The sequence below is a fragment of the Nerophis lumbriciformis genome, linkage group LG29, assembly GCF_033978685.3.
Source record: "Nerophis lumbriciformis linkage group LG29, RoL_Nlum_v2.1, whole genome shotgun sequence".
Classification (NCBI taxonomy): domain Eukaryota; kingdom Metazoa; phylum Chordata; class Actinopteri; order Syngnathiformes; family Syngnathidae; genus Nerophis; species Nerophis lumbriciformis.
The window spans coordinates 19,834,894-19,861,500 of record NC_084576.2 but is presented as its reverse complement, the minus strand read 5'-3'; the positions used below and the strand labels follow the sequence as shown (position 1 = coordinate 19,861,500).

Below are 26,607 nucleotides of genomic sequence, written 5' to 3'. Positions count from 1 at the left end.
CCGCCACCTCCCGGGGGGGCGCAACAGTATTTATAAAGCACTGCGTTAAAGAGACTGTTTGCAACTTGCTCAGAGTTACTTTTTTCTATGGACAGCATTTTTTCACGCCCCCCCTGAAGTTAGGACGCAATTGGCGCTATTACGGCCCTCCTTACACACACACACTATTTGAGGAGCATTAAAAAACTGCCAGATCAGTCGCCAGAATTTTACCGTGAAAATAACAACGTTATGTAAAAAATGGCAAAAATTCTGGCGACTAAACTGCAAGGTTTTTTTTCTCACCCTAAAATATACAGATTTTATTTTTCCAGTGTAGATCTTGAATGTGATATATACCAACTGGGAGATGGATTGAGAGATCAATTAATAGAGAGGTTATTTATACACATTCTAGCGAGGAAACTGCAAGTTGTTGGGGTTTTTTCCCTGTCAAGAATAGTTCACAGATAGATTAAATGAGTGCCAGATCAATTAATAGAAAGGTTACTTGAAAATTAATTAATTCAGTGGATCTCAGTTATTTTTTGTCACGCCCCCCCCAGGACGTCATTTTTTTCACCCCCCCCTGCCCTCGAAGTTAATGTTTATTGATTTATCACTATGTGTCAATGATAGTTGTTTACTAACATCAAAGACGTTATTGCCTCTCACGCCCCCCTTCCCCCGACACCTCACGCCCTCCCCCCCACACACACATTCTAGCGACGAAACCGCAAGTAGTTCCCCCACGTAAGGTCAAGAATATTTCACAGATAGATTAAATGAGTTCCAGATCAATTATTAGAAAGATAATTTGAAAATTAATTCCTTCAGTGGATCTCAGTTATTTTTTTGTCACGCCCCACCGGGACGTAATTTTTTTCACCCCCCGAAGTTAATGTTTATTTATTTATCACTATGTGTCAATGATAGTTGTTTACTAACATCAAAGACGTTATTGCCTCTCACGCCCCCCTTTCCCCGACACCTCACGCCCCCCTCTCCCCCCCACACACAAATTCTAGCAAGAAACCGCAAGTTGTTTTTCCCCCCCCCCCGTAAGGTCAAGAATAGTTCACAGATAGATTAAATGAGTGCCAGATCAATTAATAGAAAGGTTACTTGAAAATTAATTAATTCAGTGGATCTCAGTTATTTTTTTGTCACGCCCCCCCCCCGGGACGTAATTTTTTTCACCCCCCCCTTGAAGTTAATGTTTATTTATTTATCACTATGTGTCAATGATAATTGTTTACTAACATCAAAAACGCTATTGCCCCCCCCCCCCCCCCCCCTTGCTCTAGTTACACTTTTCTACGGGACAGCGTGTTTTCACCCTCCCCTCCCTTAAATGTAATGTTTATTATTTATCTGTATGTGTCCAGATAGTTGTTTACTAATACTAAAGACCCTATACTGCCTCTCACGCACCCCCTTCCTAGGGGGGGCGCCCGCCACAGTGTTTAAGAAGCACTGCATTACAGGGGCTGTTTGCAATTTGCTCACAGTTAAATATTTCTCGGGGACATCATTTTTTTCACGCCCCCCCCCCGTCGAAGTTAATGTTTATAATGTATCTGTACACATTACACCGCCCCAACCAACCCCTTTGTTTGACGTTGTATTATCATGACACTGCTGTACAATATGTGCATGATTTCATGATATATCGTCATCATATTGCACATGCTGTGTTGTACATCATGTTTAGATACAGTACCAGATAACTGCAATAATAATAGAGTGACTCATATCCGGGTAGCTCAGTGACGTCATCACTGACGGGCAATCTCCAGCCAATCAGCGCTGGAAAGCCTGCTTTCATTCATAAAGGTGCTTCGGGTGGGTTTCGTAAGCCGGACAGAAACCGGCAAACCTGTTCCGGCGTCAGCCAATGACCTGCTCCGGGAGGGGAGACGGCCCAATGGCGGCGCGTCCCGGCCTCCTAAGACTCGCCCTGCTCGGGATTGGGAAAAATCGGTGCAGTTTTGAGCGACGTGCCAGCGCGCCAATGAGAAGCCAGGACATGTTTGACAGGCGGCTCGCACGGCCAATAGACGCGGAGAAGGCGCGGCCGGGAGAGGGCAAGTGGGCGGGGTCTTGCCCCCCCCCCCAAAAAAAATCATGCTCTGCCAGTGTCGGCGGGGGTGGGAGGTGGAGGAGCGCGATGCTACAACCTCTTTATAAAGCCACTCTCCCACGGCGAAGGCGCGGAAATTACAGGCGTGTTACACGACTTCGGCGCGGACGTGAACTCTCGAGACAGACCGACACACCGCCGGCCATGACGTTAACCGGCGTAGGGGACGTGCTCCGCGGGGCCGAGGTGCCTCTCTGCTGGGTTGGAGCGTTGACGGTGGCCGCGGTGCTGCTGTGGCTCCTCTACGCTCTGCTCTCCGGCTTCAGGATCTGGGTGCTGGGCAACGGTCAGCTCGTCTCGCCCGGGCTGGGCAAGTGGGCAGGTGAGTCGCCCCCCCTCCCCACACACACACACACACGCAGGTGCACTGTAAATGTCCACAAACTTGTGAGTTTGTGATGAATTATGTGTGTGTTTGCTGTTGTTTCGTACCGGAAGTTGATTGGCTGGCAACATGATGGTCATTCGGTGCACTTGTGTGCTTTTTTTTGGCCGTCATTAGCTCCCAAATTGCGCACTTTTGACCCCCATGAAGTCCTGACGTTGGTCGACAGTCACCTGCTCCTGCTGCTGCTGTAAAAACCTGACCTACATTTAATTTTCATATTTTTCAAGTCAAATTTAAATGTGCTACTTTTCTTTCTTTTTTTTGCGGCTGAGGGTTTGACCCACTTCTCCACGGGAGAAAATAGTGCGCACTTTTACCTCCATCATCCTCTGACGTGGTCTTTGACTGTAGAGACAAGAAACGTTGTGATATGTTATAATTTTTTTTTATTTTTTAAATGTGCACATTTCGTAGCAGAGCTTGCGTGAATGAGACCGAATTAACGAATGCGCATTCTTTTGTAATGTCCCTGATTTTGCGCACATCGATGAGTCATGCACTTTTTCATCGCTTCGTCATCCGTTGGCCTGATAGGAGCGCTGAACACGCACACGCCTCTCCGTTCTCCCACTGCACATGAACTCATCATCGTCATTGGAAGATGCCTATTGTTGCACTCCATTACTCGACATGTTTGAGTTTGTTTTGCATAATATCCAATAGGCTATTTAATTGTGTTTTCACTCTGGACTCTTCTCTGATTGGCTAAGAGAAGTCACATGGTTTTTCCCCAGTTAGTTGAAAATAAAGTATTGGGCAGAAAGTGCAAAATATTAGACTTAGACAAACTTTATTGATCCACAAAGGAAATTGTTCCACACAGTAGCTCAGTTTCAAAGGATGGAAAGGGTAAGGATGGAAAGGATAATGCAGGTATTAAGTAGACTCAAAATGTACCATAGTAGCAATATAACATATACCGGTATCTAATGTTTACATATTATATATAGTATATAATATATACTGATATATTTTTATATAATATATACAATATATAACAAATCCCAATACAACCCCCCTTCCGCCAGAATGCAGCTGAGATAGGCAGATAGACAGGCTTTTTTTCAAATCGGCTCCAAAAACCGTAAAAAAAAAAAAAGGCTGGGATTCACATTGTGATTTTATACAACATGAGCCCCTTTTTAATCTGATTTTGGCCTACAATGCAATTCACATTGCTTCTGATGTCCAAAATGAACTCAAAGCAGTCTGAATCCACTTTGCTTTGTATTGACTCGTGTACCCGAAAGAGACTTGGCTTTATTTACAAATTAATTCAAAATGTGAACAAACAGAAACAGGCTTTTTTTCAAATCGGCTACAAAAACTGCAAAAAAAAGCTGGGATTCACATTGTGATTTTATACAAAAGGATCCCCTTTTCAATCTGATTTAAACTAAAAAGAAAAAGCTATTCACATTGCTTCTGATGTCCAAAATGAACACAAAGCTTGTGGACCCGAAACAGAATGGGCTCCGATTGCGTATGAATTAACAATGGAAAACAAATAGAAACTGGCTTTTCTGGCTGTTTGTTCCCTTTTTGGTCCACTTTAAGGGTGTTTTCACGTATAGTGAGTGTTTTTTTTCTTTCAAATCTGCTCCAAAAATAAAAGAAAGTGGGATTTACATTGTGAGTTCATACAACAGGACCCCCAGATTGCCTTTTCTGATCTATTTTTGATCTGATTTGGAATACAGTGTGGACAGAAGCAATCCACACCACTTTTGATGTCCAATATGAAAGCAATTTGGATCCACTTTGCCTTGTATTGATTGTCTGTGGTCCAGAAAGAGATTTGGCTATGTTTACAAGTGAATTGACAATGTGAACAAATAAAAAATGGTCTTTGTTCACTTTTTGGTCCACTTAAAAGGTGTTTTGGCATGTAGGTATTTTTCCATTGAGCTCAAAATGACCAGAAAAAGGAAAAATTCTTGTGTGTATCCACATTTTGAACTGCGGCCCAGAAACCAAGCTGACTTCAGTTACAAGTGGATTCATAAAGTGTACGAATATAAATAATTTGTCACTTTTTGGTCCACTTTAAGCGTGTTTTGGCTGTGAGTTACTTTTCAAATTCGCTCAAAATGATTCACATTGTGATTTACTTTGGGGAAAAAGAGCTGTTATTTTTATAATCCACTTCAGGTCTTGTTTAAATGCAGTGTGTACAGAAGCAATTCACACCGCTTATATTTCCAATATGAACACAAAGCAGTCTGGATTCACTTTGCCCTAATTGTTTTGAACTTTAGCCCAGAAACAAAACTAGCTCAAGTGTTAACTTTTTGGGCCAATTTAAGTGTTGTTTTGCTTTGAGATACTTTTCAAATGTGCACAAAATAACCAAAACATATATATTTGTGCATTAACAATGTGATTTCATGTGAAACAGAATCTAGTTCTTTTTATGATCCACTTGAGGTCAAACGAGAATACAGTGTGTACAGTAGCAATTCACACCGATTTCTGATGTCCAATATGAACACAAAGCAGTCTCGATTCACTTTGCCTTAATTCTTTTGAACTTTGACCCAGAAACAGAATTGGCTCCAGTTACAGGTGCATTCATAATGTGAACACATTTTAACAGGCTTTAAGTGACTTTTTAAATAAGTTTTTTTTAAATGGCCCCTAAAAAAATAAAATAGAAATGAAACTGGCTCAGGCGTTGTTAACCCTTGGGGCTGCTTTAAGTGTGGTTTGGCTTTTGAGATACTTTTCAAATGGGCACAAAATAACTCCACCTCCCATGTGAAACACAATCCGGTTGTAGTTCTGATCCACTTCAGGTCTAGCTGGAATACAGTGTTTACAGTAGCAATTAACACCAATTCTGATGTTCCGCATGAACACAAAACAGCCACTTTGCCTTAATTGTTTTAAACTTTGACCCAATAACAGATTTGGCTCCCGTTTCAAGTGAATTCACAATGTAAACAAATATAAACAGGCTTTAAGTGTGTTTTTGAACAATCTTTTTTGTGCATTCACATTGTGATTTCATGTGAAACAGAGCCCAGTTCTTTTTCTGATCCACTTGAGGTCTATTTTGAATACAGTGTGTACAGTAGTGAATCATGAGCACAAAGCAGTCTGGATTCACTTTGCCTTAATTGTTTTGAACTTTGACCCAGGAACAGAATTGGCTCCAGTTTCAAGTGAATTCACAATGTGAACAACTATAAACAGGCTGTAAGTGAGTTTTGGCGTCGAGTTACTTTTCAAATGAGGCACATTTCTCCTTTCGTTGTGCATTCGCATCGGGATTTCATGTGAAACTGTATCCAGTTCTTTATCTGATCCACTTGAGGTTTGTGTTCACATTGCGCATCAACAAGCTCATTACCTGAGTACTCGCATGTGCAAAAAAACCCGCTGACTAATCACTTTGGATTGATTTGGGTGTGTAAAATTTGGGGCGAAAACACCACAGCTGTTCTGAATTCAGTTCATGGCTGAATGAAAACAGGCTCAAGCAAGGTGATCAAAAGTGGATCCACGGTGGATGTGGTCGTGGTCGTTAACCTTAGTCAAGCTCAAACGCCACTCGCCGAGACCGGGAAGGACTTGCCGGCAGGCCCAGACAGGAAGCGGCGTCAGAGGCTGGGAAGGCAACGGGCTTTCTGGTCCCGCCTGGTCGGACCTGACGCACCAGTTTGTCCTGTCGGGACGCTGGCGCGACCTGTCGTGGGGGTCAAGGGATGCTTTCTTCCACCTACTCCTTCCTGATTAGTAAACATGCTGGCTGTGCCACTCCAGCTTTTCTGTCTGTGGTTGCACAACGGCCCAAAAAAGGAGGACCCAAACCTAGAATAATCCCTGATTGTGGCATCCACACTGCTTGGTGGCAATGTGGTTTAGAAACCACATTCTTGGCATTAACATTCTCCTGCTTCACACCAGCAACGCTTACATAAACGCATTATGTCGTTAGATGTTGACTGCATAACGTCAGCCTTTTAAAGTGTACACAAGTCAAACTGGTTTGTCAGCACGTCTTTAAGTGTGTGTGTGCGTGCGTGTGTGTGTGTGTGTTTGCTGCAGCTCAGCAATGAACAGCAAGGATTTTCCTTCCTCAGCTTTCCCCTTTTTCACCCCAGGCGACTCCCAGTGGTCAAACCGTAGTACTGCAGCATGAGTCAAAGCGGCTTCCCCCAGCTACACACACACACACACACCATCTGTGTCTCTTGCATGTTTGTGTAGATATTTAGTTGACTTCTTCTTTTTTTTTTTAACATTTATTTGAGTTTTTTTCTAAATACACAATCAACACGTTTTTTTTTCCGCCCACAAAAATAAACAAAAAACCTGCATCAGTCGAAATAAGTACAGGCGAATATTGACATGAAGCCACTGCTGAATGTCCCCAACACGGTGCAGCAATACACAAAAGGCTCATCAATAGCTGGGTTGCAATCACGTGACCCAGAGTCACATCCGGGCACTTTCGGGTTTCAGGCGATGGTCAAGAGCAGTGGTTCTCAACCTTTTTTCAGTGATGTACCCCCTTTGAGCATTTTTTTAATTCAAGTACCCCCTAATCAGAGCAAAGCATTTTTGGTTGAAAAAAAGAGATAAAGAAGTAAAATACAGCACTATGTCATCAGTTTCTGATCTATTAAATTGTATAACAGTGCAAAATATTGCTCATTTGTAGTGGTCTTTCTTGAACTATTTGGGAAAAAAATAAATAAAAATAACTAAAAACTTGTTGAAAAATAAACAAGTGATTCAATTATAAATAAAGATTTCTACACATCGAAGTAATCATCAACTTAAAATGCCCTCTTTGGGGATTGTAATAGAGATTCATCTGGATTCAGGAACTTAATTCTAAACATTTCTTCACAAAAAAAGAAATCTTTAACATCAATATTTATGGAACATGTCCACAAAAAAATCTAGCTGTCAACACTGAATATTGCATTGTTACATTGTTGCATTGTAATGAACGGAATAGCCTACTTGATTTGATGTTCAGTTTATGAACTTACATTCATATTTTGTTGAAGTATTATTCCATCCATCCATCCCATCCATTTTCTACCGCTTATTCCCTTTTGGGGTCGCGGGGGGGCGCTGGAGCCTATCTCAGCTACAATCGGGCGGAAGGCGGGGTACACCCTGGACAAGTCGCCACCTCATCGCAGGGCTAACACAGATAGACAGACAACATTCACACTCACATTCACACACTAGGGCCCATTTAGTGTTGCCAATCAACCTATCCCCGGGTGCATGTCTTTGGACGTGGGAGGAAGCCGGAGTACCCGGAGGGAACCCACGCAGTCACGGGGAGGACATGCAAACTCCACACAGAAAGATCCAGAGCCCGGGATTGAACCCAAGACTACTCAGGACCTTCGTATTGTGAGGCAGATGCACTAACTCCTCTGCCACCGTGACGCCCGAAGTATTATTCAATAAATATATTTATAAAGGATTTGTGAATTGTTGCTATTTTTAGAATATTTAAAAAAAAATCTCACGTACCCCTTGGCATACCTTCAAGTACCCCCAGGGGTACGTGTACCCCCATTTTAGGGTAATTTATATTTGCTTTTAAATGTGTATTTTTATTTATTTTTTAGTCTGTCCTTGGCCTCCATTTCTTTGTGGTGTACAGCCCTTTGTTTTTCAACTGTGCTTGTCTTTAAAGGGCTTTATAAATAAAGTTGGTATGGTATGGTATGGTATTTGAGTCAAATTGGACAAAAAACATAAAAAAAATCCTTCTGGAGCTGCAAAAAATTAAAAGCCTTATTTAAGTGTTATAATGAAGACAACACATGATGTCTATATTAGCTCTATTAGCCTACTATCAAAATGACTGTTTCGGAGGCTGACGCAAATCTTTGTTGATAGAAATGTGGAAATGTAATATTTATTCTACACATTTTTGTAACAATGGAAAACATTAGTAAAAATGTTATACTCCCTCGTCCCAGGAAGAATGCTTTGCGGAAATCTTTTATTGATAGATCTTTATCGCTCTGGAATAACCTGCCTCGAATTCTCCCTGGCATTGAAAGTAAACAGGTTTTTAAAAAGAGAGTAATATTTTATCTGAGTCTTTAAATTAGTCTGCTCGTTGATGATTTGTTTGGTTTTATATTGTGTAGTTATATTTATATGGTAATTATTATTCTGTGACTGTAAATTGTTTGCTTGTTTTCTTATTGATGCTTTTATTTATTTATTTTATTTTATTTTTTTCTGTATTGTGTAGTTATAATTATATGCTTTTACTTGTAATTGTATTGAATTGTGGACACCAGGAAGACTAGTGGGTTGTTGAGGCAACCAGCTAATGGGGATCCTTAATAAAAATCAAATCAAAATCAAAACACAGGCTTCTCAGAGGGGTAGATAAATCCTGGAATTGACTGGCTTAGAATGGCCAAATGTATAGATGTGTGTGTCCAAGTTAAAGGAAACGGCAGGCTGTCTTCTTCTAATGGATTTATTACAATCTTTGGCAAGCTGGGTAACGTTTGCTGTGGTCTGGAACAACATGGCACACAAACAACTATCAGACATGCAACCAATATTACATACAGATTATGTGTCATGAAACATGCAAATATAAATTAAATACACAGAGGACATAAGTAAAGGAAATTGAATGAGCTCATATACTGTATACCCACACGGGCAGCACGGTGGTACAGGGGCCTCACAATACCAAGGTCCTGGGTTTAATCCTGGGCTCGGGATCTTTCTGTGTGGAGTTTGCGTGTTCTCCCCGTGACTGTGTGGGTTCCCTCCGGCTTCCTCCCACCTCCAAAGACATGCACCTGGGGATAGGTTGATTGGCAACACTAAATTGGCCCTAGTATGTGAATGTGAGTGTGAATGTTGTCTGTCTATCTGTGTTGGCCCTGCGATGAGGTGGCGACTTGTCCAGGGTGTACGCCGCCTTCCGCCCGAATGCAGCTGCGATAGGCTCCAGCACTCCCCGCAACCCCGTAAGGGACAAGCGGTAGACAATGGATGGAAATATACCCACAAACGAGTCATAATGATGCAATATGTACATTGTATAATGTTTTGTATATTGTACAGGATTGCTTATTATTTTTATTGGATAGTAGTCTGTTTATTTCAATTCTTAGTTGTTCTTTATTACCTCTTGTGTAATTTATTTTTACCCCATATTTGTTCCCACTACCGCACCTTAAGTTGGAGTCCTTAATCTCGTTATATGCAAATAAAGTCCATTCTATTCTATTCTATACAGCTAGCCTAACTAGCATGTTAGCATTGATTAGCTTGCAGTCATGCAGTGACCAAATATGCCTGATTAGCACTCCAACAAGTCAATAACATCAACAAAACCTCACCTTTGTGCCTTCACACAGCATGAAACGTTTGTTAGACAAAATGAGAAAAAGAAGGAGTGGCATAAAACACGTCTTACTGTGGCAGGGTCGGAGACTTTTGTACATGTAAACAAACTACGGTGCGTTCTAGGACCGCCAAAATTAGTAGGACAAAATGGCGCTCGCCAAATCCTCTCATCAGTGAAGCATGTTTAATACAAACAGTGGGATTTCTAACAGTTAGCAAGGTTTGTGTCATGTTTGCTCTCTTACAGAAACAATATTAAAACAGAAATTATATTTTTTTCACCATCTTTTCCATTTTCATACATTTTTAAAATAGCTCCAGAGAGCCACTAGGGCGGCGCTATAGTGCCGCATGCGGCTTGAGAGCCGCGGGTTGCCGACCCCCGGTCTAGAGCCTCATTAGGCTACTGTTGATTTACCCGAATCGGTGCAGATTTGGCCGTATTTTGAAAGGTTTAGAGGCAAATATAAAAGCTCATGAAAAAAATATTTAAAATAGGACGTAGAGGATTTATACACGCTTAAGAAAAATATATTTTTGAAAGATTTAAACCTTTTCTCATCAGCAAGACGTTACTGCCCGCTACGACCTCACTTCATTTGACACTCACAAGGATTTAGAGAAGAAAACATCATGTCTTTACATCTGAGGGGTGCACAAATTAAACATTAATCCGTAAAAGACAAAGTTGGACTTATTCGTGTATCGCTAAGTAACATATTTGGTTGACATAATGAGTGCGGTGCCGCTGTGATTGTAACACTAATGAGAAAAAGGTTAAGTTTGTTTGCAGTTGATTTCCTGCTACAAATATTAGTCTCTTCTACAATTGAGGTGTAAAGTTCATATTTTGTCATTATTTGGCTTTAGATGTCCCTGTTGTTCAGCAATGTTTGCTAGCTATATCAAGATTCAGTATATGTTGAGTCTACCAGAGATGTATTCATCTAGTTCAGGGGTCGGCAACCCAAAATGTTGAAAGAGCCATATTGGACCAAAAATACAAAAACAAATCTGTCTGGAGCCGCAAAAAATTAAAAGCCATATTACATACAGATAGTGTGTCATGAGATATAAATTGAATTACGATGATTTAAAGGAAACTAAATGACCTCAAATAAACCTACAAACGAGGCATAATGATGCAATATGTACATATAGCTAGCCTAAATAGCATGTTAGCATCGATTAGCTTGCAGTCATGCAGTGACCAAATATGTCTGATTAGCACTCCACACAAGTCAATAACATCAACAAAACTCACCTTTGTGCATTCATGCACAACGTTAAGTTTGGTGGACAAAATGAGACAGAAAAAGAAGTGGCATAAAACACGTCCTAGAAAGTCGGAGAAAGTTATACATGTAAACAAACTATGGTGAGTTCAAGGATTGCCAAAATTAGGAGGACAAAACGGCGCTCGCCAAGTACTCGAACCAGTGAGGCATGTTTAATATAAACAGTGTGCTTTATAACAATTAGGGAGGTTTGCGTCATGTTTGTCCTTCTACGGAAACCATATTAAAACAATTCTTCATACATTTTTGAAAAAGCTCCAGAGAGCCACTAGGGTGGCTCTAGAGCTGCGGGTTGCCGACCCTTGATCTAGTTTATTAATACTATTAAGGATATTTTCTTCATGCTAACAAATATCACCAAAGGCGTTATGTGGTCATCCGTGTCGAATGAAGCACTTGGCTTTCCTGCACAACAACAAAGCTTTTAGTTTCTGTTATTAAAATCGAGAAAGAAAATTCGGTGGATAGGACCAACAGTTAAAATAGTTATCACTAGGACTTAACATGACGCTAGTTTATTTGCACAAGCAGGTCTTCGTAGTTATATTTAGGCACAGCCACCACAAACACAAACTAATGCGATCTCTTGTCCTTTTTTTCCCCCGTTTAGTTCTGCTCTCAAACACTACTAATATAGTAGAGAATAAACTCCATTGCATCACAGAAAGTTATTCAAACAGATCAAATGTTCAAACAAACATCTTACAAAGTGATCACTGCAGACACGAGCATGATGAAAGTGATATTTTTAAGAGCCATTTTCTTCAAGGCACTTTTGTTTATTTTCCTGACTTTATTACCTTTTATGAACCACTTCTTTCGGGACTCTATGAAAGCTCTTTCCTATCTTTCTATTTGAATGACTGGAACACCCAAGAACTTAACAGCGATACAACATTTTCTGATCAAACTCTACACACACTCTCACTTGTTTTAATGCTGAACTCAAGCTGCTTAAAGGCCTACTGAAATGCGATTTTCTTATTCAAACGGGGATAGCAGGTCCATTCTGTGTCATACTTGATCATTTCGCGATATTGCCATATTTTTGCTGAAAGGATTTAGTAGAGAACATCGACGATAAAGTTAGCAACTTTTGGTCGATGATAAAAAAGCCTTGCCTGTACCAGAAGTAGCAGATGAGTAGCGTGACGTCACAGGTTGTGGAGCTCCTCACATCCGCACATTGTTTACAATCATGGCCACCAGCAGCGAGATCGATTCGGACCGAGAAAGCGACCATTTCCCTATTAATTTGAGCGAGGATGAAAGATTTGTGGATGAGGAAAGTGAGAGTGAAGGACTAGAGGGCAGTGGGAGTGATTCAGATAGGGAAGATGCTGTGAGAGGCGCGTGGGACCTGATATTCAGCAGTGAATGACTAAAACAGTAAATAAACACAAGACATATATATATTGCATTAGCTACAACACAACCAGGCTTATATTTAATATGCCACAAATTAATACCGCATAACAAACACCTCCCGTCCATATAACCCGCCAATACAACTCAAACACCTGCACAACACACTCAATCTCACAGCCCAAAGTACCGTTCACCTCCCCAAAGTTCATACAGTACATATATTTCCCCAAAGTTACGTACGTGACATGCACATAGCGGCACGCACGTACGGGCAAGCGATCAAATGTTTGGAAGACGCAGCTGCATGCGTACTCACGGTACCGTGTCTGCGTATCCAACTCAAAGTCCTCCTGGTATGAGTCTCTGTTGTCCCAGTTCTCCACGGGCCAATGGTAAAGCTTGACTGTCATCTTTCGGGAATGTAAACAATGAAACACCGGCCGTGTTTGTGTTGCTGAAGTCGGCCGCAATATACCGCTTCCCACCTACAGCTTTCTTCTTTGCTGTCTCCATTGTTCATTGAACAAATTGCAAAAGATGCACCAACACAGATGTCCAGAATACTGTGGAATTTTGCGATGAAAACCGACGACTTAATTAGGGATGTCCCGATCCAGGTTTTTGCACTTCCGATCCGATACCGATACTGACCGATACCGATACTGACCGATAATGGCCTATCCGAGCATGTATTAAAGTTTAAAGTTATTTAGCCTACTTAGTTGTCAGAATCATGTTGAAAAGGGTTTTAGTACTCTTGATAACAACTAGCCAGCTGAATTAGGGGAGTTTGAATAATACACAATGGTTGGTAACAAGAAACTGACCTGTTTATTCAAGGATAAACACAAAATAGACAAAATTATACATGACAAACAGAAATGGCATCATTGAAACTAGGGCTGGGCGATATGGCCTTTTTTTGCGATATGTTAAGGCCATATTGCGATACACGATATATATCTCGATATTTTGCCTTAGCCTTGAATGAACACTTGATGCATATAATCACAGCAGTATGATGATTCTATGTGTTTTGATTGATTGATTGAGACTTTTATTAGTAGGTTGCACAGTGAAGTACATATTCCGTACAAAAATGGTAACACCCGAATAAGTTTTTCAACTTGTTTAAGTTAGGGTCCACTGATTCATGATACAGATATATACTATCAGATATATACTATCATCATAATACAGTCATCACACAAGATAATCACATTGAATTATTTACATTATTTATAATCCAGGGTGTGGAGGGGGGAGCCGGATGTAAGTGTCAAAAAGACAGCCAAAAGAGTTTGATATGAGAATAAATCTAAAGTTAAAATATAGGGTAGAAATGCACCCATTTGCAGGAAATGTAGTCTTGATTTTCAACATTTTCTTTCAAGGCTTGCATGTCTACATTAAAACATTCTTCTTCATACTGCATTAATATATGCTACTTTTAAACTTTCATGCAGAGAAAGAAATCACAACTAAAAAAATCACTAATTTTTTCATACGGTGTTGATGTGGAAATTTTTGCCTCGGCATTTTGATGGTGTGGAAGTGTGGCACCGAATGGAGATAAGCGTCTCGACAGACGTTATAATATTTGAACAATGATGACGAAAACTTTTCTCTGTCGTGTCCGTGTGTCGAAAATTGTTATGCGCTTATTTTTTTATTTGATTTTGTGCGTGGCATATAATTGCTATGCGCAGAGGACGTTTAAACAGTGCGCAATTGCACAAGCGCGCACCTTAGAGAGAACGTTGGTCACACGGCTGCGCTAGCATCACAGCTAACGTTAGCCATGCTGCTACCTCTCTGCTCGGGGAGGACGTATACGTATGTGACGTATGACGTGACAGTATGTGACGTGTGTAAGAAGGTGCGCTTGCTGTCTGTGAGAAGCACAGACACAGAAAAGAGTGAGAAGAGCCTGTCGTGCAATGCCAGCAGCTAACAGCAACTGCGTGAGAATCCACAGACCTGTGGATGTGTTGAAGGTGTGCTGGAAAATGCGGAAAAGAAATTAGGGAGCAGCAGAAAAGTGGAATTTACTATTTAAATAGGTGCGTTGGAAAACACGGAGCGAATTTTCTTTTTAACTGGATCTGGATCGGCATTTTCCCATGCCTTGCCGATACGCATTTTTTTCTGCAAATATCGGCGGACATCCCTATACTTAATAGCTGGCCACCATGCTGTCCCAAAATGTCCTCTACAATCCGTGACGTCACGCGCAGACGTCATCGTATCGAGACGTTTTCAGCAGGATATTTCGCGCAAAATTTAAAATTGCACTTTAGTAAGCTAACCCGGCCGTATTGGCATGTGTTGCAATGTTAAGATTTCATCATTGATACATAAACTATCAGACTGCGTGGTCGGTAGTAGTGGATTTCAGTAGGCCTTTAACCATCGTGTGAATCAAGCCGCCAAGAAGAAAAACAGATGTGACATTATATGCAACCCAGCTATAATCTACATTTCAATTACATTTCAATCGGGGTTAAATTTGATATCAGTCTTTTACATATTTTAGAAAACCACCCCATACTTCCTGAAACTTCACAGAACACCCGTTTAATGTCAGCCTAACCTTCTTCAGTTAGACAAAATAAAGGACATCTTAAATCCAGCGGGTGTGTCAAGGAGGCACTGTTGCCTTCCAATTAAGCACAATGAGTCTTCGAGCCAACAAAGTAGCGAATTCTATAAGATTATTTTCGGATTTACTCAGAGAAAATGACAGATGGGCTACCCCAAATAGTCCACTCAGAGGATTCGGTTCAATCTTTTCGCCAATTGCCAAAGACAAAGTATTAAAAATGTCCATCCAATAACTGCACAGGGATGGGCAAAGCCAAAAACTATGTATTAAGTTAGCTGGAGAGTGTTGACACCGATCACATGGTACTGATATTCTGTCATACATCTTTGCCAGCCGGACCTTAGAAGACCTATGAACTCTACTTAAAAACTCTGTCCAGCTCTCCTTAGTTAGGGCCACTCCTAAGTCAACCTCCCAAAGTGACTTAATTAAATTCAGAGACTCGGGTATGAATGAAAAATGTGATTATAAATACAAACCCCGTTTCCATATGAGTTGGGAAATTGTGTTAGATGTAAATATAAACGGAATACAATGATTTGCAAATCATTTTCAACCCATATTCAGTTGAATATGCTACAAAGACAACATATTTGATGATCAAAGTCATAAACTTTTCTTTTTTTTTTTGCAAATAATAATTAACTTAGAATTTCATCCTGAAACACGTGCCAAAGTAGTTGGGAAAGGGCATGTTCACCACTGTGTTACATCACCTTTTCTTTTAACAACACTCAGTAAATGTTTGGGAACTGAGGAGACACATTTTTGAAGCTTCTCAGGTGGAATTCTTTCCCATTCTTGCTTGATGTACAGCTTAAGTTGTTCAACAGTCCGGGGGTCTCCGTTGTGCTATTTTAGGCTTCATAATGCGCCACACATTTTCAATGGGAGACAGGTCTGGACTACAGGCAGGCCAGTCTAGTACCCGCACTCTTTTACTATGAAGCCACGTTGATGTAACACGTGGCTTGGCATTGTCTTGCTGAAATAAGCAGGGGCGTCTATGGTAACGTTGCTTGGATGGCAACATATGTTGCTCCAAAAGCTGTATGTACCTTTCAGCATTAATGGTGCCTTCACAGATGTGTAAGTTACCCATGTGTTGGGCACTAATACACCCCCATACCATCACACATGCTGCCTTTTCAACTTTGCGCCTATAACTATCCGGATGGTTCTTTTCCTCTTTGGTCCGGAGGAACGTCCACAGTTTCCAAAAACAATTTGAAATGTGGACTCGTCAGACCACAGAACACTTTTCCTCTTTGTATCAGTCCATCTTAGATGAGCTCAGGCCCAGCGAAGCCGACGGCGTTTCTGGGTGTTGTTGATAAACGGTTTTCGCCTTGCATAGTAGAGTTTTAACTTGCACTTACAGATGTAGCGACCAACTGTAGTTACTGACAGTGGGTTTCTGATTAGCTGCTTACGTGCAGTGATTTCTCCAGATTCTCTGAACCCTTTGAAGATATTACGGATCGTAGATGGTGAAATCCCTAAATTCTTTGCAATAGCTGGTTGAGAAAGGTTTTTCTTAAACCGTTCAACAATTTGCTCACGCATTTGTTGACAAAGTGGTGACCCTCGCCCCATCCTTGTTTGTGAATGACTGAGCATTTCATGGAATCCACTTTTATACCCAATCATGGCACCCACCTGTTCCCAATTTGCCTGTTCACCTGTGGGATGTTCCAAAAAAGTGTTTGATGAGCATTCCTCAACTTTAGCAGTATTTATTGCCACCTTTCCTAACTTCTTTGTCACGTGTTGCTGGCATCAAATTCTAAAGTAAATGATTATTTGCAAAAAAAAAAATGTTTATCAGTTTGAACATCAAATATGTTGTCTTTGTAGCATATTCAACTGAATATGGGTTGAAAAGGATTTGCAAATCATTGTATTCCGTTTATATTTACATCTAACACAATTTCCCAACTCATATGGAAACGGGGTTTGTAAGTGTAATTGATCCTTTTTAAAGTTAGAAGCGGTATCAGAAACTCATCTAAAACTGTCAGTCGGTGAATCTGGAAACCGAGGGAAAGAATTACAAACAAAACTAAAACAACAAAAAAAGTGTTGATTAGGGAATGAAAATTAACACAAAGTTGCTGGAAAGAAGCAAAAGTGTTGTCAATGTGTAACTCTTTAATGCTGTTGATCCCCAGACTTGACCATCGACAAGACAGGGAGGGAAAGCAAGGTTAGCAGTGATGGGTGCAAGACTAGAAATAGTCTGTCAACCAAAATAGTACTTAAACTGAACCCAAATTCTGAATGAGGTTTTTATGATTGGATTTTTCGTAAAAGCGGAAGTTGAAGAGTGAATAGGAGAGTGAACCCGAGCCCTAAGAAATACCGGTTTAGTTGAGTTAGCCTCCATAACCAGGCCGTAACAGAGGCGGATCAAATGCTTCATATTGCAGGCAATATTTAAAAATTCTAGTGTTGGTGACCCAGCAATACAATCTAATGTTTGGTAGTGCTAATCCTCCTGACGATTTGGGTATCTGCAAATATTGTTTACGTAGCCTGTGAGTCTTTTTATTGCAAATAAAATACATCTACCGGTAATTTACGAAAAAGGACTGTGGGAGAAAAAATGGGTATACACTGGAACAAGTAGGAATAGCGCGGAAGTCCATTCATTTGAACAGAGTTGACCAAATCTAGTTGACTTATTATTCTAATAGTTATTTAAATAGTATGCCTTGTTTTTAGCGTCAACCATGTTTTATAAAAGCCCGGCATCTCTTTTTGGGTAGTAAAGGAGAACTGCACTTTTTTGCAATTTTTCCTGTAATTTACAATCCTTATGTGAGACAAGAACACGTGTTTTGCTTTTTTTATGTATTCTAAATTGTAAATAAACGTTAGCAACAGGCAGCTAACGATGGATGGATTGGAGTTTGCTCTATTATGCCTATAAAGCGCTCTAAAAACACTTATAGTACATGCTGTAAGTACATATGTAATGTAGTAACATTCATAATAACATGTAATGTTTACGTATTTTGTTCATTTCAAGCTTAAGGTAGCGTATTAATTTCACAAATGCATCACAACCTTTGCTATTTCATTCAAAAGCAACACTACTAATCATGGCAAACCTTATTAGAGACAACAAAGACTACTTTAGGAACAAAATATAATCCAGAACCTTATATTTTTGAGCCTGAAATAAGAAGGATATGCTACAAATTTTAAAGTGTGATAAACCGATCCACTATTGCTAAGTGCTAAACAAGAAATACAAACTACGGACATAATAATACAATCACTTACTGTACAATGTCTGCTCTCACTGGGATGCCGACTGATGGGATGTTTGTATCTTCTTGTTTTGTTGAATAACTAATCATTATCAACACACAGGTAAAAAAAAAAAAAAGAGGTGGGTGTTAAGTTGGATGTCAAAGTTGACCAACTTCTTGGTCTATGTCCACAACCTTCTCTATCCAGGTGAGAGGCATGGTTTATAATCTAGAACAGGGGTGGTCAATTAATTTTTACCGGGGGCCGCATGAGCAACCTGAGCACTACTGGTGGGCCACACCGACAATATTTCAATAAAATTCTGCTAAATTTATTTTTGATATACCGTAAGATAAATAATAATAATGATAATAATTTCATTTAACCTAACTTAACTTTATACAAAAGCAGATTGCTTTTGATGGTTTTATTTTTAACAGTCTTACACAACACTTCCTGATGTATAATACAATGCAAAAATGTCAATTTCTGTCACTTTATCCTGCATCTTCTTTAAAAGTCCAACATTTTTCCCCGTCAGATTTGGACAACCATCTGTTGTCACACCTGCCAGCTTGTCCCGTTTCAGTCCTAACATGTCCAAACACGCATTTACCTATGTGAACAAGTCATTACCTGTGGTTGTCTCTTTAATTGACTGCATGGCTGCCAGCTCCTCTGTGATTTGAAAGTCTGCAGTTATCCCACATAAGAAGATGAGCAGCTGGGCGGTGTTACGTACATCGCAGCTCTCATCCAAAGCCAGCGAAAAACAGTCAAAGTCGGCCGTTCTGTTCTTCAGCTGAAGCTCCAAGTTTCCAGCGATGGTCTCAACCCGCCTCATTACAGTGCGTTGGGAGAGTGACACGTTCTCAATTGCGCCCCTCTTCTCCGGGCATATCAACACAACAGATTCCAGTAAGCACTCTCCGTCAGAAAACGTCTTACTTTTTCTGGCGATTTTGTGAGAAATGACGAAACTTGTCCTGATGGCTGCATCTCTGGGGGTGTGAAATTTGGCAAAAAGTCCTTGTTGGGTTTGCAGTTTTATCATCAACGCATCAGCCTCCCTTGCCCGCGCTTCATCAGACAGATTCCGGAATTTTTCCTCGTGCTTCGTCGTGTAGTGGCGATTGAAATGATATTCTTTAAACACAGCAACCTGTGTACCACAAATTAAGCACACGGCTTTACCTTTAATTTCTGTAAATAAATACTTTGGCAGTCCATGTCTTGTTGAAAACACGGCATTCGTAATCAACTTTTCTCTTTTTAGCGTCTCGGCCCGAGACGGTAAAAAGTTTCTCGGGGGAAACCGGGCATCACTTGTCGCTGTGCACCTTCACTCACAGGTTACACATGGACATACGCCCATAAATAACACTTTTCAAAATAAAAGCAGCACAGTTGTATTGCACGCACGACATAGATGTTTTTATTTTTTTTATTTTGTAATTTGTGATTGCTGCTGTTCACATTCACTCGCAATCGCGCACGAGCATACGTCCACACGGAAGTAATCCAAATAACGCTTTTCAAAACAAAAGCCGCACCGTTGTATTGCACAGTCGACATAGATATTTTTTGAAATTTATTTTGTAATTTATGATTGGCCTCACGCGTGCCGGACAGGGACGCACAAAGGGCCGGACGTGGCCACGGGCCGCTGAATGCCCAGGTCTGATCTAGAATCAACTTTCACCAACAGCAGCAGCTGAGCATAAGCTAGTTAGCGCTCCGTGATCACGGCGCCGCTAAAAGTAGTTCCTCAGCGTTGGCGCTTTTAATAACAATATTGCTACTACTGGGTGAATATTTAGGTCAGGACATGTAAACGGAGTATTGTGGGCAGTTTACTTCAGAGGGTTTTATGGGCGCAATAGGTGATTCCGATTAGCTGCATTGTTAGCCACCTCACACTTGCCGGAATTTACGGCTTTAAATGCCTAAAATAATTAGAAATGTGTTCTTGTTTTACATAAGGATTGTAAAAGCAAAACTCCAAAAAAGTGCAGTTCCCCTTTTCTTTCTTTCTTTCTTTAGTTTATTTCGAACATGAACACACTTACATCATAATATATCACACAATTTCATATCATTTAATTTTACATCATGCCCGAAAAGGAGTAGGAAGAAGCAAAGCTTATTTAATCCTACCCCTTTCCCACTTCAAAGCGTTTACAAATATATAGAATCATTTACTGACCTTTTTATATAATAAAATAACATATATGAATTAGTATACAACAGTTTTGTAATATGTAATTAATTAATTAATTCAGTCATTATTAACATACTGAGATGAAGAATATCTTATTTTCACTAAGGTTGAAAGTGTTTCTCATAATTCTTCTTCTTTGTACTCTGTAAGCACTATTATTTTTGAACAACCTCTTAAACTGGATCATATCAGTACAATTTTTAACTTCTTTACTTAATCCATTCCATAATTTAATTCCACATACTGATATGCTAAAAGTTCTAAGTGTTGTACGTGCATATAAATGTTTTAAATTATTTTTTCCTCTAAGGTTATATTTCTCCTCTTTAGTTGAGAAGAATTGTTGTACATTCTTTGGTAGCAGGTTATAGTTTGCTTTGTACATCATTTTAGCTGTTTGCAATTTTACCAAATCACCGAACTTTAATATTTTTGACTTAATAAATAAAGGGTTTGTATGTTTTTTTTAATCTTATCTTTTAATATCTATCATAGTAAATAAGGCCAAATTGAGATTTAGGAGGGTGGGGGGGTTAACCAAGCCCCTCCCACTGCTAAATTGGGACTCTATTGAGAAAACAGCAGCGTTACATAAGACAGATGGCGCCATTCATCACTTACAGAACGCCCGAGTAAATATTAAGTCTCTTGTTTGTCATTAGATGTTCTGCTTGTGATTCATTTCTATTCTTGCATCAGACTGCATTCATTCACATCCTTGAATGAATGAATGAATGCACATATCAATGTTTTCATCCTTGTCAATGTGCTTTGTGCATAAGCGTGTGTGTGTGTGTGTGTGTGTGTGTGTGTGCGCGTTCATGTGGGGAACACGCTCAGCGACACGTGCCAGCGCCGGGAATGCTGGGTAGAAGAAAAAAAATCCACTGCTGTCTTCCCTTACACCACGCACACACAAACGCGCACTATTGTGCTGTCTTCTTCATTGTCCTGGTTTTACTATTAAAGTTGTGTTTTTTTTAAAGACATAGTCCTCCAGCAGCGGTGTCCAAAGTTATGGTTATGGAATTGGTTTATTTGGAACATGCATACAGTTACAATATGGCGCAGCACATATTTCCAATTTCTTATTACATGTCTGAAAAGGGGCAGCATGGTGTAACAGGGGTTAGTGCATGTGCCTCACAATACGATGGTCCTGAGTAGTCCTGGGTTCGATCCTGCACTCGGGATCTTTCTGTGTGGAGTTTGCATGTTCTCCCCGTGACTGCGTGGGTTCCCTCCGGGTACTGCGGCTTCCTCCCACCTCCAAAGACATGCACCTGGGGATAGGTTGATTGGCAACAATAAATTGGCCCTAGTGTGTGAATGTGAGTGTGAGTGTGAATGTTGTCCGTCTATCTGTGTTGGCCCTGCGGCTTGTCCAGGGTGTACCCCGCCTTCCGCCCGAATGCAGCTGAGATAGGCTCCAGCACCCCCCGCGACCCCAAAAGGGACAAGCGGTAGAAAATGGATGGATGGATGTCTGAAAAGGAGTAGGAAGAAGCAGAGCTTATTTAATCCAACCCCTTTTCCATTTTTAATAGCAATTATGAACAAATTTGTTCACTTCCTGTACTCAATATGCAACACAAACAATTAAATAAATACAACTAATTACATCAAATAAAGATCAGATTTCAGTCGGATTCAGGACTACTCCCTGATGTGGCTTGAATCTGATGCCAAAAGATCAGATTGGAAGCACTTTGGAGTGTTTAGACTGGCCAAAAAAATCAGATCTGTCACTTGAGGGCAAAAAAAATCAGATGTGGCGTGCAGTGTAAACGGGGCCTAATATATGGTAACACTAGTAGAGAATATGGAGTGTTCTTTGGCCTAAAACATACTTAATCTAGCTTTATTCATTATTGATGTATGTATGCCACCTTATGTTTATTTTTATATACGATTTCCACTTCATTTTATCATCTATTATTTCACCCTAGAAATGTGATTTATTTTACCCTTTAAATGTCTACGTCGTCCACTTGTATTTTAAAGATATAACTGGAACAACACAGTTGATTTTATATCACCATTAGTGTTTTTACAGCAAATACTGTACCGTATTTTTCGGACTATAAGTCGCTCCGGAGTATAAGTCACACCGGCCGAAAATGCATAATAAAGAAGGAAAAAAACATATATAAGTCGCACTGGAGTATAAATCGCATTTTTTGGGGGACATTTATTTGATAAAACCCAACACCAAGAATAGACATTTGAAAGGCAATTTAAAATAAATAAAGAATAGTTAACAACAGGCTGAATAAGTGTGCGTTATATGAGACATAAATAACCAACTGAGAACGTGCATGGTATGTTAACGTAACATATGGTAAGAGTCATTCAAATAACTATAACATATAGAACATGCTATACGTTTACCAAACAATCTGTCACTCCTAATCGCTAAATCCCATGAAATCTTATACGTCTAGTCTCTTACGTGAATGAGCTAAATAATATTATTTGATATTTTACGGTAATGTGTTAATAATTTCACACATAAGTCGCTCCTGAGTATAAGTCGCACCCCCGGCCAAACTATGAAAAAAAACTGTGACTTATAGTCCGAAAAATAAGGTATATCAAAGGTTCCCAAACTACGGCCCGTGGGCCCGCCAGCATCCAAAATTCGGCCGGCGTGAAGTCCCAAGTTAAAAAACTATATATATATATATATATATATATATATATATATATATATATATATATATATATATATATATATATATATATATGTATGTATGTATGTATGTATGTATGTATGTATGTATATATATATAATATTATTATTATTATTCTATTAAATTAAATAAAAAATGTAAACATTTTTACATTTTAAATGTATTATTATTTTTTTAAATCTACCCTTTCTAATTCATTTTCTACAGCTCTTTACTCTCTGTGTCTCCTAGCCGCTCAGGCAAATCCTATTGTCTAAACATGCATGTTGCGATCGATAACATTACATCATCGCGCTCAGAATATATATATATATATATATATATATATATATATATATATATATATATATATATATATATATATATATATATATAAACAAACACACACACACACACACAGCCCGGCCCCCGGCCAAATTGTTTTTAATTCAATGCGGCCCCCGAGTCAAAAAGTTCTGGGACCCCTGCTGTATATAATTTCTATAGATATCATATGCCTATAAAATGCTTTCAAACTGGCGGCCCGGGGGCCAAATCCGGCCCGCAAATGACATCACACTGGCCCCCAAGTTCAGTTCAAAACTTTGCAGCAAATTCCTAAAAACACTTTAGTGCTCCTGTTGTTGTAAAGAGGAACTTGGGTCAATATAAAATGTTGTTTTAACCTTGCATTAAACTCTGTGATCCAAACTTGTTATTTACATAACTGAGGTGTTCCTCGAAGCTCCCCTTTAGGTCCTCTCCTTTTTGAGAATTACACATTTTTTCGTGATGTGATTTATACAACTAAGGTGTATTTCAAATGCACATATAGTCATTTGTTCAACTTCTTTAATGATAGTAGCGGTGTTCCCCAAGGTTCCATTTTAGGTCCTCTCTTTTTCCTCATGTGTGCTTTTTCAACTGGTGTGCTAAAAAATTAAGTAAAAAAAAAAAAACTTCCTAAAAACCATGGAGTGCTGTCATAGAAACGACCTTTGACTAGCTTTTTTGCAGAAGGTCTTTAAAAATAGCATGTGCACATAAGGGGTGTCAGGTAATAAAGGATTATTTGCGATCCTTATTCTCTTGCGATTCTGAATCAATTCAGAAATTTCAAGAATTGAAAAGCCAGAGGCGCTGGTGACCAGCATCAAAAGACAATGACATTGCATACTTTTTGTCCATGGCTGATAGATTGGCGCATTTCTAAGTGCAATGGTTTTAGTTGCCTCTTTTTCTTGGCTTTTGGTGTTCCAGTAAATTTTCGCTCTCGTTTGCGTTTGGCCAACTTTTCAGCAGAGGGTTTGACTGATGGGAATGAGGTTGCATGTCTAAGTTGACATGCTAATTATCTCCTGGCATGACTTATGATAATTAGATCACCACTTGTGCAAAGCTCCATAATGAGTTGTATGGAATGTACACGTGTCACTCCTGTTTCAGAGTGAAAATGAACCATGACATCGGCCAATGTTAGTACATGGAAATGTCCTTTTTGTAAAAATACAAATGAATCCAGAATTTCTATCGCTCATGTTGCTAGAAGATTTAATAAAAAATGTCTGAAAAATGTTCCAACAAATATGAGGGCAGTTTTAGTGAAATATATCCTAAAGGAGTTTACAAAAGTTGAGCTAAGGAAAATAAGTACGAGATATATTACATACCCAATTCTTCCTAAAATTAAAGAAATGCAATTTAAAATTATTAATGGAATATACCTTTTTCAAGGGATTTTTTGAAATTTAAATTTAACATGGAGGTTGGCAGCTTTTATATCTGTGGAGCTGTAGAGGATGTCAATAATCTGTTTGTGGAATGTGGTATTGTACATTGGGTTTTGGGAGGAGATCAGAAATTGGCTGAGAGACAAGGGTGTGGAGATGTCCCCATTTGCCATAGAAGAGTTCAAATTTGGCATATTTATAAATGATGTTAACATAGAAATGTTTGTCAACATTATTATACTGCAAGCAACATTTTTTTTTTTACATAAATGTCGATTTCTGAATGTAAAAACTACATTTTCTAATTGGCTTAATGGTTTCAAATTATCAATTAAATCTTGAAAAATGGTTAAATACAAAAGCCCTTTATTGAAAATGTTTTAAAGTTATTTAACTTAGCCCCTTTTTTGTCTTTGAATTTTGTATTTTAGCATATTATGATTTTTAATACTCTATTTGTATTTGCTTTTATTTTCTTTCCTTGACATGTTTTGTTACAGTCATAATTTGCTGAAAAAAAAATATAAATAAATAAATAAAAAAGACATCGGTGCGATTTTACATTCAAGCTTATGTAATCCGATTTTTTTTTTTGCCGGTATCGTATCAGGACACCCCTACTTTGAATGTTGTAACTTCCTCTTCTCACTTTCTCTTTTTTAGATCATTCACGCGTTCATTTCCTCTCATATTGACTATTGCAATTCTCTTTTCACGCTTTTCAACAAGTCAACGCTAAAGAGACTTCTGACGGTACAAAATGCGTCTGCCAGACTTTTAACCGGTGCTTCCAGTTAAATTCCGCATTGAGTTTAAAATTTTAGTCCTGACATTCCGTGCATTGCTTGGTGGGGCCCCTCAGTACATCACTGACTTGCTGTGCCCCTACTATTCAGGGCACAGCCTCCGGTCTTCTGGCCAGGGTCTTCTAATGATCCCAAAAACTCGTTTTAAAACCCGTGGAGACCTGGCATTCCAGGTTATAGCTCCCAGACCCTGGGACAATTCACACCAGTCCCGCCGCTGTGTTGAAACTTTTAAGAAACATTTGAAAACTTCTCTTTTTAGTTAATGCACCTTTTTAACGATCAATCCAATCCACTTTGTATCCTTTTTATGATGTTGCCCCTGTTGTTTTAATTGAAATGTTGTTTTACTTCGCCTATGTTTTGTACAGCGCTTTGTGATTTTATCTGTGAAAAGCGCTTTATAAATAAAATGTACTTACTTACTTACTTTAGTTGTGTAAAAAAAAAAAAAAATCCAAAGGAAAATTCGCTAAGGTGTTAATAACCCTTTGACGCTCACGGAGCTGAGCCGGCTTGTGACTTCGTACAAGTTGTGTGTGGCCTCGAATTCGAGGCAGATTTTTCAGATAACATTTTAGATGCCTTTTGGAAACGTGAGTTTCACTTCAGTGGTCCAGTGTAAGCATCACGTAGACTCAGTTTACTGTTGGAAGTATCAGTCTCAAATTAGAATGCTATAAAAATGCAATGTGCTCTGTGTACATACTTAGTTCCTGAGTGCACTTATTTTGACAGTCTGTGCTGTACCAAATCTCATAAAGGGCTCATATTGTGATT

At 39.4% G+C, this 26,607-nt stretch overlaps 1 protein-coding gene across 1 annotated transcript in view; it reads left to right on the top strand.

The window, feature by feature from the left end:
- The first annotated feature begins 2,117 nt into the window (after positions 1-2,117).
- The window catches only part of hsd17b12a (hydroxysteroid (17-beta) dehydrogenase 12a), a 65,990-nt gene continuing 41,500 nt past the window's right edge, over positions 2,118-26,607 (top strand). The window contains exon 1 of the mRNA XM_061924825.1: positions 2,118-2,444. Within this exon, the coding sequence (XP_061780809.1) occupies positions 2,150-2,444 (295 nt within the window). The 5' untranslated portion in view covers positions 2,118-2,149. The remainder of the gene's footprint in view (positions 2,445-26,607) is intronic.